Source organism: Helicoverpa armigera, chromosome 6 (assembly GCF_030705265.1).
Source record: "Helicoverpa armigera isolate CAAS_96S chromosome 6, ASM3070526v1, whole genome shotgun sequence".
Taxonomy (NCBI): domain Eukaryota; kingdom Metazoa; phylum Arthropoda; class Insecta; order Lepidoptera; family Noctuidae; genus Helicoverpa; species Helicoverpa armigera.
The window spans coordinates 12,731,141-12,747,898 of record NC_087125.1 but is presented as its reverse complement, the minus strand read 5'-3'; the positions used below and the strand labels follow the sequence as shown (position 1 = coordinate 12,747,898).

General features: G+C 34.9%; 3 protein-coding genes across 3 annotated transcripts; 1 reads left to right on the top strand and 2 right to left on the bottom strand.

The window, feature by feature from the left end:
* Positions 1–326: 326 nt before the first annotated feature.
* LOC135116986 (uncharacterized) lies at positions 327–3,965 on the bottom strand. Its single transcript, XM_064035084.1, has 3 exons — positions 3,529–3,965; positions 947–1,105; positions 327–469 (listed from the first exon to the last, which is right to left on the bottom strand). The coding sequence occupies exons 1-3, from the start codon at positions 3,548–3,550 to the stop codon at positions 327–329; spliced, it is 324 nt and encodes a 107-aa protein (XP_063891154.1). The 5' UTR covers positions 3,551–3,965.
* A 1,710-nt stretch (positions 3,966–5,675) lies between these two features.
* On the top strand, positions 5,676–6,533 carry LOC135116984 (uncharacterized). Its single transcript, XM_064035083.1, has one exon. It carries the CDS (start codon positions 5,676–5,678, stop codon positions 6,531–6,533), a length of 858 nt encoding a protein of 285 aa, XP_063891153.1.
* Positions 6,534–10,202: 3,669 nt separating this feature from the next.
* Positions 10,203–16,528, bottom strand: LOC110379689 (heparin sulfate O-sulfotransferase). Its single transcript, XM_021339449.3, has 5 exons — positions 16,258–16,528; positions 15,878–16,181; positions 14,084–14,222; positions 13,126–13,223; positions 10,203–12,649 (listed from the first exon to the last, which is right to left on the bottom strand). Exons 1-5 carry the CDS (start codon positions 16,367–16,369, stop codon positions 12,280–12,282), a joined length of 1,023 nt encoding a protein of 340 aa, XP_021195124.2. The 5' UTR covers positions 16,370–16,528; the 3' UTR covers positions 10,203–12,279.
* Between the last annotated feature and the right edge of the window lie 230 nt (positions 16,529–16,758).

Genomic DNA, 16,758 nt, shown 5'->3' with positions numbered 1-16,758 from the left:
GTTTTATTCTAGTCGTGTAAAGAAAAACTGAAGAAAGAAAAATAGATGTTGTGCATAGCCGCGTTTGACTATACACGAAGTTCTGCTGTATTAATTATATAGGTACACATTTAATAAATGTGTGTTTGTACCCCAGAGGATTCGAAACTACTGAATCGATTAGAAAAAATCTTTCACTGTTGAGAAGCTACACTATTTCCGGTTAACAATATAATTTCTTTTATATCGTTTCGGGTAGAAGATCCACCATGTCACTAATACTTTTTTTATTAAAGTCCGTTATAGCCAACGCTTCCACGCCAAACAAAAGTGAACTCTAAACTAAACTACATAAAGTGCAAACCGGGGTTAGCAGTACCGTTGCCGATGGCGTACTGCTGCAGGAGGTCCGTCATGTTGATGTGCACCACTCCTCGACGCTCCTGCATCAGGTTGTCGCAATGGGTCACCTTGCCGCTGCCTGGGCCGCCTGGGAAGTAGGTTGGGGTTAAAATAGGTTTGTATAGGTGATGGATACGATTTTAATACATACCTAGGCTTCCGAGACCGGGTCTGAAGAGTCAAACAAACGGGTTATCATAATTTCTGGCAAAATTATGCAAAAAGTTGATTGAAACATGGTGATGAAAAGATCTACAACTTTTATATGTATAGGTACTATTCATGCAGAACCTCAACATTGAAAAATAGTTAATACTTAACCAAGATTTTCATCTTTCACAAAATTGGTGAAACAGGTGAAAAGTTAACTATCCTGAACACATTGCATTGTTGACCTACAGTATAAGTCAAATCCCAATGCGTCGATTTACCTACGTTACTTAATTCTCATGGTAATTTGGCCCTCACATTCGGCCGAGTTTTTTCCAATTGTTATTACTCCATGCAATCAGGCCCACTGTCCGAAGGGGAGCTTTTCCCTAATTCTACATTTCTAATAACTTACCCAACACAAATATAACAGGCACATTAGGCGGCTCGAACTTGACGTGGCTAGAGTTCTGCATCGGGAAGGCGGCGACTGACGGCGTGGCGCGGCCGGCCCACGCACTCTCGCCCCGGCTGTGCTCCCCGCCTGTCGTCTCCAACTCTTCATTTTTTTGTTCTGGACAATTACCAGATATGGTTGGTATTTAAACTATGAACTTTATGGGACTCGGAATGTATCAGAATACCTATGGATCATCGCAACGTCAGGGGAGATTGCCACATTTAATTTTATTACATAAGATCTGAAGGGATACGAAATATGTTGGGCGCCAATAGCATGCCATGTTTGGAGATGCTACACGTTACATGTTTTCTTCAATAAGAAATATCATTTAGAACACACTCTATATGACCACACTTTGTGTCATCGCTACCTAAAGCCATTTTCTATGTGTGTCCACAGTGTAACAATCAGATTTGTTGGGCGCCAATAACAATGTTTGGAGGATCATGCTTCCTTTATTTGACCAGGAATAATACCAGATGATGAGTCATTAATAAATGAAATCAATGTGTGTTGTAAGAATTGTCATAGGAAATTTGTTGGGCGCCAATAGCAATTCTTGGATATTTCGCGATAGTTTATTTCGTTTATATATCGAAATATCTTGTTGGTTATTCTGCATTATGTTCAAGATTTAGTTTTACACACTTTCAACTCATTTTAGAAAAGAGAGATTTACAAATACCTTGTAAAGTTAACTTGATTGATCATATCCAAAACTGAAAGAACATGCTGAGATTGAAATACAGAAGTTTGTTCTTTGCAAAACAGGGAGGCAATAAGCTTGCAAATTATAAATCTAAGTGGCAAATTTTTCATCACAATCCCTATCTACTTATTACAAACTAGAAAGTAAGTTTCTTATTTACGCCATCCCGGTAAAATGGCTGAGCCAAAGAGATGAAAAGCACGGGGATATAGCCAACATTGAATAAAACTTCAAAATAATACGTTGAGCTACAGAAATACGTATACATTCCAAAAGAAATACGTGGGTTGGTACGTATATAAAATACCTTCAATTTCAAATGACAGCCATTGGCTACTAGGAATTGCAAATTCGATTCAATGAATAAATGACGCTGCAGAAGTCTGTTTGTTTAATTGTAATTTTGACAGGCTTTGCATTTTCTTATTATTTACGTTTTTTACAACATGTATCAGACTTCAGGCTGTTTTATGAAGATTATTAATACCTACAAAGTTATTCCGGGCAGAACGGGGAATCGAACCCGAGATCCTGAGCGTAGAAGCTGCGCGAGGCGACTTCTTTAACAACGAAACAGTCTTATATCACTTTCAGACTGGCAGATTTTCTGCTGTTTTCCGCGCTTATCATTCAGCATAAAGAGTGTCTATGGAGTTTCTTGCCGGTTCTTCTCCATGAGACCAACTTTTTGGAACCGTGCAAATAGTGTGACGTTTCATAGGTGCCTGCAAAGGCCTATGTAAAATAAAAATATTTTGATTTTGCATTCGCCAGCGAAACACTATTAGAACTGTCTTAGATAAGATGAAGTATGTATTAAAGCAAATTATACCTTTTTCATTTATTGAAAGATAAAACTTAGTAGGTACGTGGAAAGTTTGGGGATTGTTTTTGATCGTGTTTTCTTGTTCAGTACATTTTCTTAAATGTCTCAAGATAACCGCCTGCAACCTGACGGCATTTAGTGAATAGATGAAACGCTTAGTTTGAAATTTCAAAACACTTTATTGCCAGGTAAGTGTTTAGGACTAAAATATCTAAAGAACAGGTTACGGATTGAGTTTTCGTTTGCCTTTTGCATAATCTCGAAATATTTAGGCATAGTTAAGTAGTTAATTAACAAGAAGGTGCCTTCATCTTTCTTTTTCCAGCACCCCTAGGTAATAAGTTTACGTTCTGATAAAAGTAGCGGTCATGATTAAAAAGCGTGACAAACAAATATTCTTACACTCAAATTAATCGGGGAATATTATGATTGTAATCAAAACTGACAAATTCTTTAGTATTATTATTAAGCACTAGCTTCCGCCCGCGGCTTCGCACGCGTAGAGTTCGGACATCGAGTTTCCAGAATTTTCTTTGCTATAAACCTCACGGAGCCCAAGACCTTTCCAACGAATGCAAAACCGTGGAAATCGGTTCGTGCATTCTAAGGTTATAGCGTCAGGGAGGAAAACCCGACTTATTTTTATATAATAGATCACCGCCAATACGGGCAATGACTAATCCTGGCAGTATGAGAATCAATAATAATACGCTACTTAGAATTATCAGGATTATTTATTAGACAAACGTATCACAAACCTTAGATACGTGAAACAGCAAGTCAGTGTTTGTAGTGGCGCCCAACCGGGACCCCACTGTTATCGAACTATTGACAAACAAACAACAAACGGGCACGTTCATGTGCGTACAAAATCATTATTACTGTACCTAAATGTTTATTCTCTCTATTTCCCGCCGATCTTATCAACATAATTGTACATTGCTATTGGCGCCCACACTGGGACCACACGTGTAAGGACAGTTTTAAAAATACACTTACCAGTGTCTAAGCAGATGCCCATATTCCATGAAGATGCGAATTAATTTCAAAGTCTTTCCACCAACAAACTTTTCGACACAGGGTCCGTTATAAAAAAATACTTAACTAATGTTTTTAATTGGCACTTTACAAATAAAATATACATCCAAAACACGCGTGTAGTTCCGTTGTCTACCGGCCACGGGCAATCACACGCGGCAATTAATAGTTTATCGATTGAAGGACGCGACCTTCATGGACGAACCTCAAAACGAAACTAAACATAAAACTCTTTAAATGGAAAATTATCTCATCTTACAAAACTTTTAACTGATCGACTTGGTTTGAGTTATTCGGAAGTTGTGCCTTCGTGATAGCATTTCTGCGAGCGGTTTGAATCTTAATGGCATCGCGGGCCAACCGCTCCGTCGCAGCTCTCACACACGACTGAAAGGAACACCTTCCCTCGCGGGCACGTCTGACAGAACACCAGCTGTCTCTGTCTGACGTGTGACAATACGGGCGTGGGAGTGGGACAAGTCACCGGCTGAATAATTAAAACCGCGTCCCCCTTCATTGAAACAAAGTAATTACAGTTCAAACTGCAAGAGCAACTCCTGCAAGTGACTGATGACGATGTTTGCTCACTAAGAAACACTTTCGATTAGGGTCATAATAATTTTTCAGATCGACAGCCCCAAGGTGATAATATTTTATTCATAACTGTTACATTTACGATAATTGTCACGTTCAAAACTTTTCAATTCTATGAAAAGTATGCTCCCAATTACTGGGTACGATTGGTAAATATTCAATACAGTAGAAGTTTGTACTGGTGTGTAATTACCTTATTAAAATTTTATTTTGAATGATTCATCGACAGCTCACGGTTCTTGGTGCCCGGGAAAGTTTTCCTTGAGTGTTTTCTTGTTTGAATAGTGGCTGGTGCCCTTGTTTTGTTGTAGGCTAAGCTTTTCGTGACAATTTTTTTGTGGCACGAGGAAATGTGTGGGTTATAAAAAATAAATTAAAATATTGAATTAAATAACAGTTATTGCAGGCACAATTAAAAGAAATCATAACGATTTTGGGATAAAAAAATAAATAAAAAATACATATTTTTATGAAACATTAAGTTTATATTTCGTTTGAAACTCCATTGCACGGTAAACTAGTGAGTGCAGAGATTCGGAACAGTATGAAAATTAAAAATAACAGATTCTATAATCACATTTGTTTTATAAATTATATAAATATCAACCTTAAGTCTAAGTGGGTAAGGTCTAGAATTCTGGTTGCTTTAAAAATTAAGTACATGTTTGTACGTATAGAATTAACATTTTTGAAGCATTTTTTATATAATAATTAATGTAATATTTACAGTAAGAAGTCACATAGTGCTTAACAATTTTTCTGGCGTGAGTCAGTTTGGAAATTCGTTACATACTTAATATACCTTGATATAGGTATCTTAAAAAACGAATAACTACTTTAAATTGTTCTATACTTAATTAAGTAATGTTTAATATTAATTTTGTTGAATAATATAAAAACATAGAAATTGACAATTGATATTTCCATGACACAACCAAATACAGATTTGAAAAACACAAAATGCACATCAATTGGGAAATAATTACAAACAAAATATGAATACAGGTCCATAAGTCATCATCGATTACAAATATTAATATCGATAAAAATAAATCCTAGAGAAGCACACCTCTATTCTTTTGACATCTCAAGTCAAATTGGTGTCCTAAATTCTAAAATGTTTTTTTCTGTGACCCTAAAAGAAGGTTTAAGTGTCCAAGGGGAGACTTTAAAACCGAAACAGCCTTACTACGACAACTTAAATTTATCTGTTGAATACTTGTCGAAAAGTCGCGCACTCGGTGCGGAAGCAATTAGACGTGTATCTACTATCTATCGCTCATTTACGTGCGCGTACGCTTCCAACTTTTTACTCGTAAACAACTTGCACGTCCCATCGATCTATAAACATGGTGAAATGTGCTAAGTGCGGAAAAATGGTGACGAAAAAAAATCCTGGTATACAGTGTTCAAAGTGCAGTAAATGGTTTCATGCATCATGTGCGTCAATAACTGCAGATCAATTAAACGTACTGTATTCAACGGACGCTGTCGATTGGAAATGTCGACCGTGTATGGGTAACGGCAAACCCAAACGTCTATCCTGCATCCTGCCCGACGTTGATGACGAAGACATCACAGATACGGAGAACCTCATGGATAATAACATAACCCAACGCATCCTTAGCGATATACGGCGAGAGGTACGGGACATAATTAAAGAAGAACTGCAAAGTACCCTACAGTTCTACTCGGACAAAATCGATGAGTACGAATTAAAGATAAATGGATTTGAAAATAAAATAAAATTATTCGATAACCAGAACATGGAGCTAAAACATAAATATAAAAACCTCGAACTTAAATACGAGGTAGTGGAACAAAAACTTAACGCATTTGAACAAAGCCAACTAGCCAACAATATTGATATTTGTGGTGTTGAGGAAACAGAGGATGTGGATGGCATGGTGAAGAACTTATGTATTAAACTGAATTTAAAAGCGGAGGATGTCGTCTGCACTTATCGCAAGAAAAGTAACCGACCTGAAGCCAAACAAGGGAAACTCCCCCCACCAATTGTCGTGACCCTTAAGGAAGGCCGTCGGGATTCATGGCTGCAAGTCGCTAAGACTCACACCATCTCTGGAAAGGATTTAGGTAGCGGTGAGGATACTAAAATATATCTAAGAGAAAGTCTATCACCCACCACGGCCTACCTACTTTGGGCAACTAAGAATGCTCTAAAAACAACAAACATATGTAAATTCGTTTGGTGTAAAAATGGTCACATTTTAGTCAAAAGGCACGAAAAGGGGAAAACATATAACATTCGATCGGAGAAGGACATACATAAACTTGTCTCCGATTTTAAAATAATCAAGAAACTTGAAGATGTTCCTCATCACATTATCTACCCCCTGCCAATTAAATAACACCTTAAATGGATGACACTCTAGATAATACATTACTTGAAAATACATACAAACATTGGAATGAATTCACAGAAGATATACCATATACATATAACTCAATAACAATGCTTCACGTAAATATCAGATCGATGTTGAAGAATTTCTCTCAACTCGAATACGTCGTTACGAACTGCCCTCAGACTATTCACCTGGTCATTATCACCGAGGCAAACATCTCTGATTGGACGAAATCATTGTTTGAGCTCGACAACTACGACATGGAGACTCAGCTGCGTGATAATAGGAAGGAGGCGGTGTCATCGTGTATGTGCACAAGAGCATTTGCTTCACCAGACTACCTTCGCGTACACTAAACTTCGAGTCTATAAACGGCGAGCTAAAAACGGACTATGGTGCAACTGTTGGTTTGTGTGTTGTGTATAGATCCTCCTGATACAAATAAGAGACTGTTCATCGAAGAGTTAGGTAGGCTAATAAACAAATATTCGCAAAAAAATAATTTCATCCTGGTAGGTGACATGAACATCGATTTGAAACAAAAATCTTCGATAACAAATCATTATTTAAACACACTCTGTGAATTGGGTCTAGAATGTGGAATAAACCAGTTTACCCGAATAGATAAGCGAGGTGAGTGCATAACAAAATCATGTATTGATCATATTTTTATACGTAGTGTCGACTGTCGCACTGCACAAACAGCTGTTATAAAAAATGCCTTAGCCGACCACTTCATAACCGGTTGCGCGCTAGTCGACAATACGTATGTAAACAAAGCCACTCAATACAAAACCATTAGTAAATTAGATAATTGTAAGCTACAAAATGAATTGATTAATATTAATTGGAGTGTGGCCTTGGATTACGACAACCCTAAAGATATTTTATGTTTTATCTTGGATAAATTTTCTGATGTGTACGAGAAATGCAAGTATAATATAAAAATTAAAACTAGTAAAAGACAAACTTGTATATGGAAAAGTACCAGAATAGAAAAATGTGTGAAAAAGAGATCAATTATTAGATATCTGGCTTAAAGATAAAAGTAATCTGGCAAACAGACTATTATATAATAAGTACAGAAATAAAACAAATAAACATATTAATAATGTAAGAAATAATTACTTTATGAAAGAGGTAAAATCAAATTTTCATAATTCTAAAAAAATTTGGGCAACTATTAATACCCTTTGTGGAAAAATAAATAAATCTATAGATGAAATAATTATAAAACACTTTAAATTATTGCCAAATGTTGTATCCAATAAATTCGCCTCTGAATTCAGAAATAATGTCAAAAATACATGCAAATTTCAGTGTAACACACCTATTTTAGACGATAATTGCTATATTAATAAATGTCACTTATCAATGAGACTACAGAAGGCCAAAGAGGAGGTTGTATCTTTTATTATAAAACACCTCAATGAGAGGAAATGTCCAGGTTTCGATGGCATCCGCGTCAAAGATTTAAAATATATTCATGAAAAATTACCCCGTTATAACGCACCTAATTAACAGATGCATTGCCACGTCCTCGTACCCTGATCAATTAAAGATTGGTATAGTAAGACCTATCCATAAGAATGGTTCGTACAAAGATGTAAACAACTACAGGCCTATTACTATTTTATCATGTATCGATAAGATAATTGAGAGGTATCTCGGACTAGAAATTAACAATTACTTGACAAAAAATAATGTTATTAATGATAAACAATACGGATTTCAAAAAAATAAAAATACCTCACAATTATTATCTAATTTTAGTAATGGGGTCAACAAGTGCCTGAACAATCGCGAACATGTACTTGTTGTCCTCATTGACTTTAGTAAAGCTTTCGATTGTTTGGAATATAATACACTATTTAATAAATTAGAGCAAAATGGTATACGGGGTCCATTATTAGATTGGTTCAAAAACTACCACAAGAACCGCTACACGTCGGTGTGTGTCGCGGGTTCGTTAAGTAGCATGGTCTCAACTGATAAAGGCACAGCACAAGGTTCAATTATCGGGCCAACTGAATACTTACTGTACGTGAACGACATGTGTAACATTTTCACAGAAGGCTCCGTGTACCAATTTGCTGACGACACATGTTTGGTTGCTGCACATAAAGACATACGTGAGGCGCAGAGAGTGATGCAGTGTAACTTCGACCTCTTATGCAAGTGGGCCCATGACGTTGGTCTTGTAATTAATACAAAAACTAAGTTAATTTACATACACTCACCTTACCTGACAGCGTCTTGTGTGCCTTCTGTCGTTGCTCATGAGCACCTGTGTCTTCACCGACCGGTCAAAGCGTGTAGTTGCTCCTCATTGGAGCTAGTGACTCAGCATATGTACCTTGGTCTGATAATAGATAGTAACTTCCACTGGAGGCCGCACATCGATCATGTATGCAATAAGCTCAGGTCTATAATAGCAAAACTATCGATACTTAAGTATAAACTACCATATAAAATACTTAGAACATTGTACTTGGCATTGGCTGATTCCGTAATTGATTACGGCCTAAGTAGCTACGGACGAACATACAAGACTTATATTGAAGACATTTACAAGTTACAGTTACGCATTTTAAAACGATAGTACCCAAAAAATAAAACAGCAATTCCAAGATGATGACTCGGGTTTATTTAAGCACTGTCAAATTGTTAATGTATTTGATAAGGTACGTTTACGCGTTATAAGTGAAAATTGTCACAATATTCTCAAAATCCGTAAATACGAAAGGCTAAAGTCGTTGCGTTGTTTAACATATTTACCTACATTTATCATACCTAAATCTAATAATATCTATGGAGCAAGGACGTGGGAATGTATGCTACCATCATATTTAAATGACCTGCCCATTGAACTCTGCAGTAAAATAAATCCTAAAAACTGTCAAAAGATACTAAAGAAGTACTTTCTAGACTGCAGTGAGATCTAGAAAGTAACTCCTTATGTATATATAATGTATACCTATGTATAAATGTGTCACCGAGTTGCCGTGGCTGACATACCACTGTTAAACCCGCGATGGTTTGTGTCGGTATATTTACTGTTATGTAACCAAATTGTAAATCTGATATTTTGAATAATAAATAATAAAAAAAAAAAAGTGTGGCTGTAATATGGACCTTATAATAACGTCATAATCTGTCATTTTTAGACAAGTGTTAAACTGACGTTTAAAAGTTTTTGTGGTACGACGGAAAGGGTTTAGAACTCCTATCAGACACTATTTTTTTTTCGTAGTGTTGAGAGAAATTGGGGCTTTTCATGAAATTGTTTCAGTGGTTTCAAGATACAAAATATAATACATAAAAAGTCTATATACATAGAAAGATTAGCTAACTAAGATAACACGAATGGAAGAACTTGTTTACTTACACTAAATAAATGCGTATTTTTTATTTACAATAATAATTATTATATACTACATAATGAGTATACAATGTCTTACAATATTGTCTAATATAACTACGTCTTTAATTTAGGACAAATAAGCGATTTAATGATTAATAAGCATACAAAAATAACTGTAAAATAATAATAATAAATTGTTAGAAAAAATAAATGTATAAATAACTTTCATGGCTTTCAGTGAAATAGTATGGCATACAAAAATCTGAAATAATTATATTGTTTCATACATGATAATTACGGAGAAAGTGTCTTAAATAACATCTAGTCATGAGTCATGTACCTACGCTTTATGCGTAGGTACATACATACCTATGCTTTAATTATATGATATTATTTTTCGCAAAACAAATAATGTGGTGCGATATTTATCGTATTTTATTATACGGAGATACAATATTGTTTTATATGCTACACGTACATGCCCAAGAATCAGCGCCATCTATTGGTCTGAAACCGCAACACACGCTTACAAAACTCTTTAAAATATCAAATAAAGACTATTGCAATAAATTCAATAACATTAAACAAATTATAGCAATATATTGAGATAACAAGTCGTTGGATGGACTTCAAAATATCACATTTTTTTATAATAATATAGATATTGATAGTAAAACATATTAAAGAGACAATGAGCACCAATGAAAAATTAATACATGAAAATAATATCGATTTCAAAATTAGCTCAGTATTAAAGTTGATAATGATATACAGAAGTAAAAAATATTTATTATTGTTTGTGCATTTAACTGAGTAACTGTAAAGCACCAAGGAAATTATAAATTAGATAAAAAATCTGTTTACAAAAAAATATGTCTGTCTGTCTGACTGTACATTTGCTTGTGATAAAGTTCTGCAGGTAACTTACATGTTGAAAAATTAACAGTTCTTAATATCATATGTTCGCAAATAAAAAAATTAAGCACAAAAATATATTCAATAATATCGTCAATCTATTTACATAAAATCTACAATTATCTATAAGGTGACGATTTATTTCATTCCAATCGATTAACAACACAGAGAAAGGAAAGATAGCGGAGATGCCATAAGGAAGGTAGATCGGGCGCCTTCTTGTAGGTCAAGTAACGTATGGTAGGTGTGATCAGTTACAAGAACTAACGAAGCGTTCGGGTTCCTTGTCATATCAAAACCAATCTGGCATAGATTGGTCTTGATTGATTGGTGATTTTATTTTGAAAATAATGGGCGGGGTCCATAAAAGGCATGTAAGGGCGGAGCTAGTAACGTTCGTCGTCCCCCGAATATTGGCGAGCTACTTTCTTATGACATCGATTTCATAATTATTTATTGAAGAAATTAGCTCCATAATAAAGTTCATAATAATATACAAAAGTAAAAAATATTTATTATTGTTTGTGCTTTTAGATGAGATACTTTTTAAAGCACCAAGTACGCATTTTGGCGCGCTACTTTCTTATGACATCTCTGCTAGTCATTTTGTTCTCCATGATTAACAATCCATATACAAAGATTTTTCTACAAGAGAAATCTTTATGAAAAATGTCTTTTCGTGTAAGTATAAACATGTCACTGGAAATTAAACTCTAAATTCGATAATTTAAGGAACTAATTCCTATGATTGTCTATTAAGTATTAAGGCCTACTTTTTCTACTAACTAAATTTCGTTATCTAATTTATTAGAAGGCCTAAGTTTAAGTACCTAATAAGATATTTTCTAAAAAGAACACAAAGTTAATTGTAGCTATTGAGCGTGACAACATTTTTGGGCCATTTTTTTAACTTTTTTTTTCTGTGCCAAGAATTTTTTTTAATGGCCAGCATTTTTTAAATTCAAAATTGGAACAGTTGTGCTTGCCATAGACAAAAACACATTATTGTAGGTTATTATTGTTTTGTGTTCCTTCATAGCATCATAAAGCAGAATAGTTTATTTAATCGTGACCATTATCTAATTTTAACTCAAGCGAAAATATAGGTCATTGTTTCACGTTAATGGGATTAACTATTTAGCCACGCTCAACATAGCCACGATATTTCAATTCGTCCTACTTTCCCTGTCCACACAGTAAAACCGATGTCTTTAATATAATCTAAACCTGGAATGATCAACACAATTCTATAAATAGTCCGGACAATAATATCAAGAAAAAAAACTTATTCACTAAATAACTTGATAATTAACAAAAAAATATTAGTACACAAAAATATATTTAAGTAGTTATTTCACCTGGAAATTGGGAACAAAAAAAATTAAGTCGACAAAAAATATTTTTACCTCAAAAAGGTATAATGTGTCCATACCTTAAGAACGCTATACAAAAGTAACATTAAAATAATCCTTATTTAGGCCGTATTTTCTCATAGAAATATATTTGGGCGACATTATTAGCTTCTTTGGCTAACAATTTTCTTTTGACAAAATTGAAGTGTTCTACCGCGAATTCATAGAGTTCGTTTTCCATTTTCCAAATTGTCGATTGTTGTATTTTGTCTACAGTAAGGAGGTTAGGTTCTATCTTAGAGCTAGTTTGTCTTAGATGGGACTTGTTACTGTTTAAGTAATATTCTGTGGCTCCTTTGAAGAAGCGAGGTAGAGTAGCCTCTAGAACAGTTATAAAGTCGAGCATTTGTTCTGTAACACCTACTAGGAGATAATGGTTGACTAGATTGTGTTTCGCTTGGTCTAATGCCCATTGGTTGCCGGGTTTCCTAGAATAGAAGTGTATGTGTTAAATTGAAATGTGTAAAGTAAAAAAAAATTTGAAAAGATGTGATGTTAGAACTTTATGAAGTGCAGAGAATGCGCCACGACTCGAAGAAAAATTGTGGATTTATTTATTTTTAAGCAGTGGCATAGATACTAGCGCCGCATCTATCGAAACTTTTTTGGTGGCGCGGAATCTATGTTAGGTCCTGATATTTTACGTGATTTTTAAATGATAATTCTACAATTTGTTTGCAAAGTTAAGTATTCCAAGAGCTTGCGATTTCAAAACATTTTTTCTACTAAGGGCCGATTTTTCAACCATCAGTTAACTTCTGTCTAAGGAATAGACATAGCGGTTTATAAATGGCAAATGGCAAATTTTCTCCACAAAAGCTGTCTTAACCTATTCTTCAGATAAAACTAATCTGGCGATAAAAAAATCAGCCCTCGACCCCGTATTTAAAGGGCTCATACATACCAGCAGTCAGCAGAATGTCCACAGAAGAAGGGCACTTGCAGCCACATGTTGTTGGGGTCACAATCCGGCTGACCCCGCTCCACGCATTCGTCGAACGTCTGTAAGATAAACGCTCATTATCATGAGTCTAGGAATTGTGGATTACGTCATGGCTAGGTATTTTAGTAGGTTTTGTTTAAGATTACCGCACAGACATTTAGTGAAAATTGAGCAAAAAAAAAAACTTTCGATTTGATTTAGATTCGTTTTCCTTCAAAGTCTTCTATTTATCTGTATGTAGGTAAAGATTGCTGTTGAATGTGGTTCCACCCACTTCTCATGGAGACTAGATCCCGCAACCGGGTAAAAAGTAGTCTAAGACCTGTCATTCTTTAGTGTATCTGTGTACTTTGAAATCGGTTCAGTAGTTTTGACGTGAAACCGCGAAAAATAGTCATACTTTTAACTTTTGGACTTATATAGTTAGTACGATTATCGATTAACACATAATGCTGTACATAATGTTCATACAAATCAATTTATGGTCATTGACCCATATATTGTTTCTATGACATACCATAGCTACATCATTATATTTGTAACTATATGATTAATCTAGCCTTGCACTAATGATTAATTAAAATTGTAACAAACATTTAATAATAGGCTCGACCGTTTGTTCACAATTATATTGATTAATTGGTACAACAATGTGATAAATATTAATACATATAGTCCTTGCCAATGTTTGTATGTTTGATACTCTTCATACTAGTAACTACTGTATGGATTTTAATGAAACTTGGTAGCATATTATATAAATATGTTACTCTGCTTATATCGCATCTTATGTGCGAGGGTGGAAGCAGCTTCTGATTTATAAAATTTTCAGTAAAAAAAATTGCAATTATATTCCGCAACCAATGCCTTGGAAAACCTCTTTTTTTGTAAAGTCGGTTAACAAATAGTGCAAACTCACCATTTTATCACCATGCTTTTTCCGCACTAAATGCGGTCTGTAATTGTCACCATTTCTTAAGAAGTAATAATATGATACTAGTCTATCGAGAGGTTTCCTTATTAAATTAACAAATATAGGCTTTGATGTGGCTCCCAACCTGAAAACAGAGAGGATTTCATTAATTATTTTCCATGAATTTTTGTGATAATACAAATTATTGTCACAAGTCATCTCATATGCCCTTTTCCCAACTATGTTGAGGTCGGCTTCTAGTCTAACTGGATGCAGCTGAGTACCAGAGTTTTACATGAAGTGACTGCTTATCTGATTTCCACAACCCAGTTACCCGGTCATCCCAATATCCTATCAAAGGATAGGTGGTCAGAGTTTCTGTCTTTGACGGCCAGTGGCAACTCCCAAAGATATAATTATGCGCACGAATCTTGAGCTCTGACCTTCACCTGCGCAGAAGTTATTTATTGGGTCCCTTTTGTGGTATGAAGTGAGGCGCGGGGGCGGACTTAAGCGGTGATTGGCCCGCAGTGCATCGCGTCATAGCCGTCACTCAGGATTGGTTCTTTGCTAATAAATCACTTCTGCGCAGATGTAGGTTAGAGCTCAAGATTCGTGCCGATAACTATATTCAAATGACAACCAGAGGCACTAGTTAGAAGATAGGTGTATTCAACTGTCCCCTCAGTATAAAGTCTTCTGTATAAATTATAATAGACCTCTATGAAAGCCTTGTTAATCCTATCTGAGATCAGTCTATCTCTGTTAGGTAAATTAATTATTTATAAGAATGAAGCCATACAAAATGCAATACTTATACATGTATGTATAAAGACAACAGCTGTTTGATATTCCTTACACAAATACACAACAGATACCTAGAACTTAAGATATTTATCAAGATCTTCAATGTTAAAGGCTAATATGGGTATATGAATGCGTGTTCTTGAATACAAATGAAACTTGCTCTATAGAACAGAACAGTGCTTATATCTTGTTACTGGGTTCTATATATAGCATAAAGTTAGGCTTATACAGTTACTTATAAATGGCATTAAAAGTTTCTGTTTGATGAAGTCCCACCTGCATCCTAATGGAACTTCTTCTTGCATACAGTCAACCAAAGAACCATGCATTAATGTGATTGATGTTTATTATTAATGTGATGTTTCATAAGAGCCTGCAAAGGCCTATTTGTAATAAAAACATTTAACTTTGAAACCGGTTCAGTAATTCAGCATAGAAGTGTATGAATTTCTAGTCTCAAAATTTTTTAAGAAATCTCTATCGTAGCACTACTTTATCCTTTACTATGATGTCTCATGTTTACTGAAAAATCGTCAATTGTCCTTTGTTTTACTATAAGCCAAAGAATTGTGTTTACTTTACTATCAAAACATATCATAAACTTATGACATAATGTTTTTATCTCAAGCCAGCAATGTTTCTTAGAAATCTTGGTATAATGTAGCAAAATAATAATATGGCATAATATCCAGAAACATGTGTGTAAGTATATTATTAACATAACATATTAAACAGTCAGTTTTTCCTTCAGCATTCCGCTGCAAATAAACTATTATTCTATTCTATTCTATTGATAAGGCACAATTACTTTCCAAAAACGAATAACTTTACATATTACCTATCCTTTTTGTATCTTATGTCAGTAAACATGAAGGTTTGACCATGAAGGTTTTACTGTAACTTTAATCTATGGTTTGAAACAGAGAAAGCATAACACTAATAAAGGTTCTTCCGGAAACTGAATTAACTTTACAAAAATAGTTTGTAACTCACCTATCAAAGTTGAGGAAGGCCATGTGCCCATGATACAAGGCTGGCTTCACTTCCTGCCATTTGGTCACGTTCTGAACAAACTTATACTGGTTGTTCAAAGACATGATATGTCTGTTTGCAGTTATATTGATATGTAACACTTTAAAGTTGTTCCTCTTACACAAATCGTATGCTACGCCCACGAAACTCGTCGATCCCGTCTTCGGGACCCTGTTGTATATCACCACAGTATCATCGTCACTTTTCTCCGGTACTTTAGGGAAAAACTGGCGAGATTCCGAATGAGTTTGCACCAGCCTAAACTCTGAAAATTTAACAGAATTTCAACCAATAAGCACCAAAAATCTCACTTTTAACATACTACAGATCTGCTATATTACCTAATTTACGATAACTATCCTCCAAACGAGCGATTTCTGATTGAAAATAGAGGACAATAATAACAATAACGCAGAGACAAGAAAACAGACATAGTTTGTTTATGTTGAACATATCTGTATTCGCCCAGACCGTGCAACTTCACGCCGAAATCAGCACTGGCATAATTAACTCGTGTACATTATAAATAAACTTTATTTGGGACACATAGAAATGAAAAATAGTTCCCTGGACGACAAACGCCATGTATTAATTTTCTATCACAGCATTAGAAATTTGTTGAATGTTTAACATTTCTCTAGTAGCAGTCTCTTTCTACACTATGAGATAGAAAAGGACAAAACATAAATCGATGCAAGATAACTAATATTTTGAGAAACGGAACTCGGTCGCATTATGTCAACATTGGAATGTCATTTCGACAAAGTTAGATTTGCAGTTGTAAAAATGATTGCCAGATTGAAATAAGCGGCATTCTTTTCTTTCACAAATGCAAAATAAAC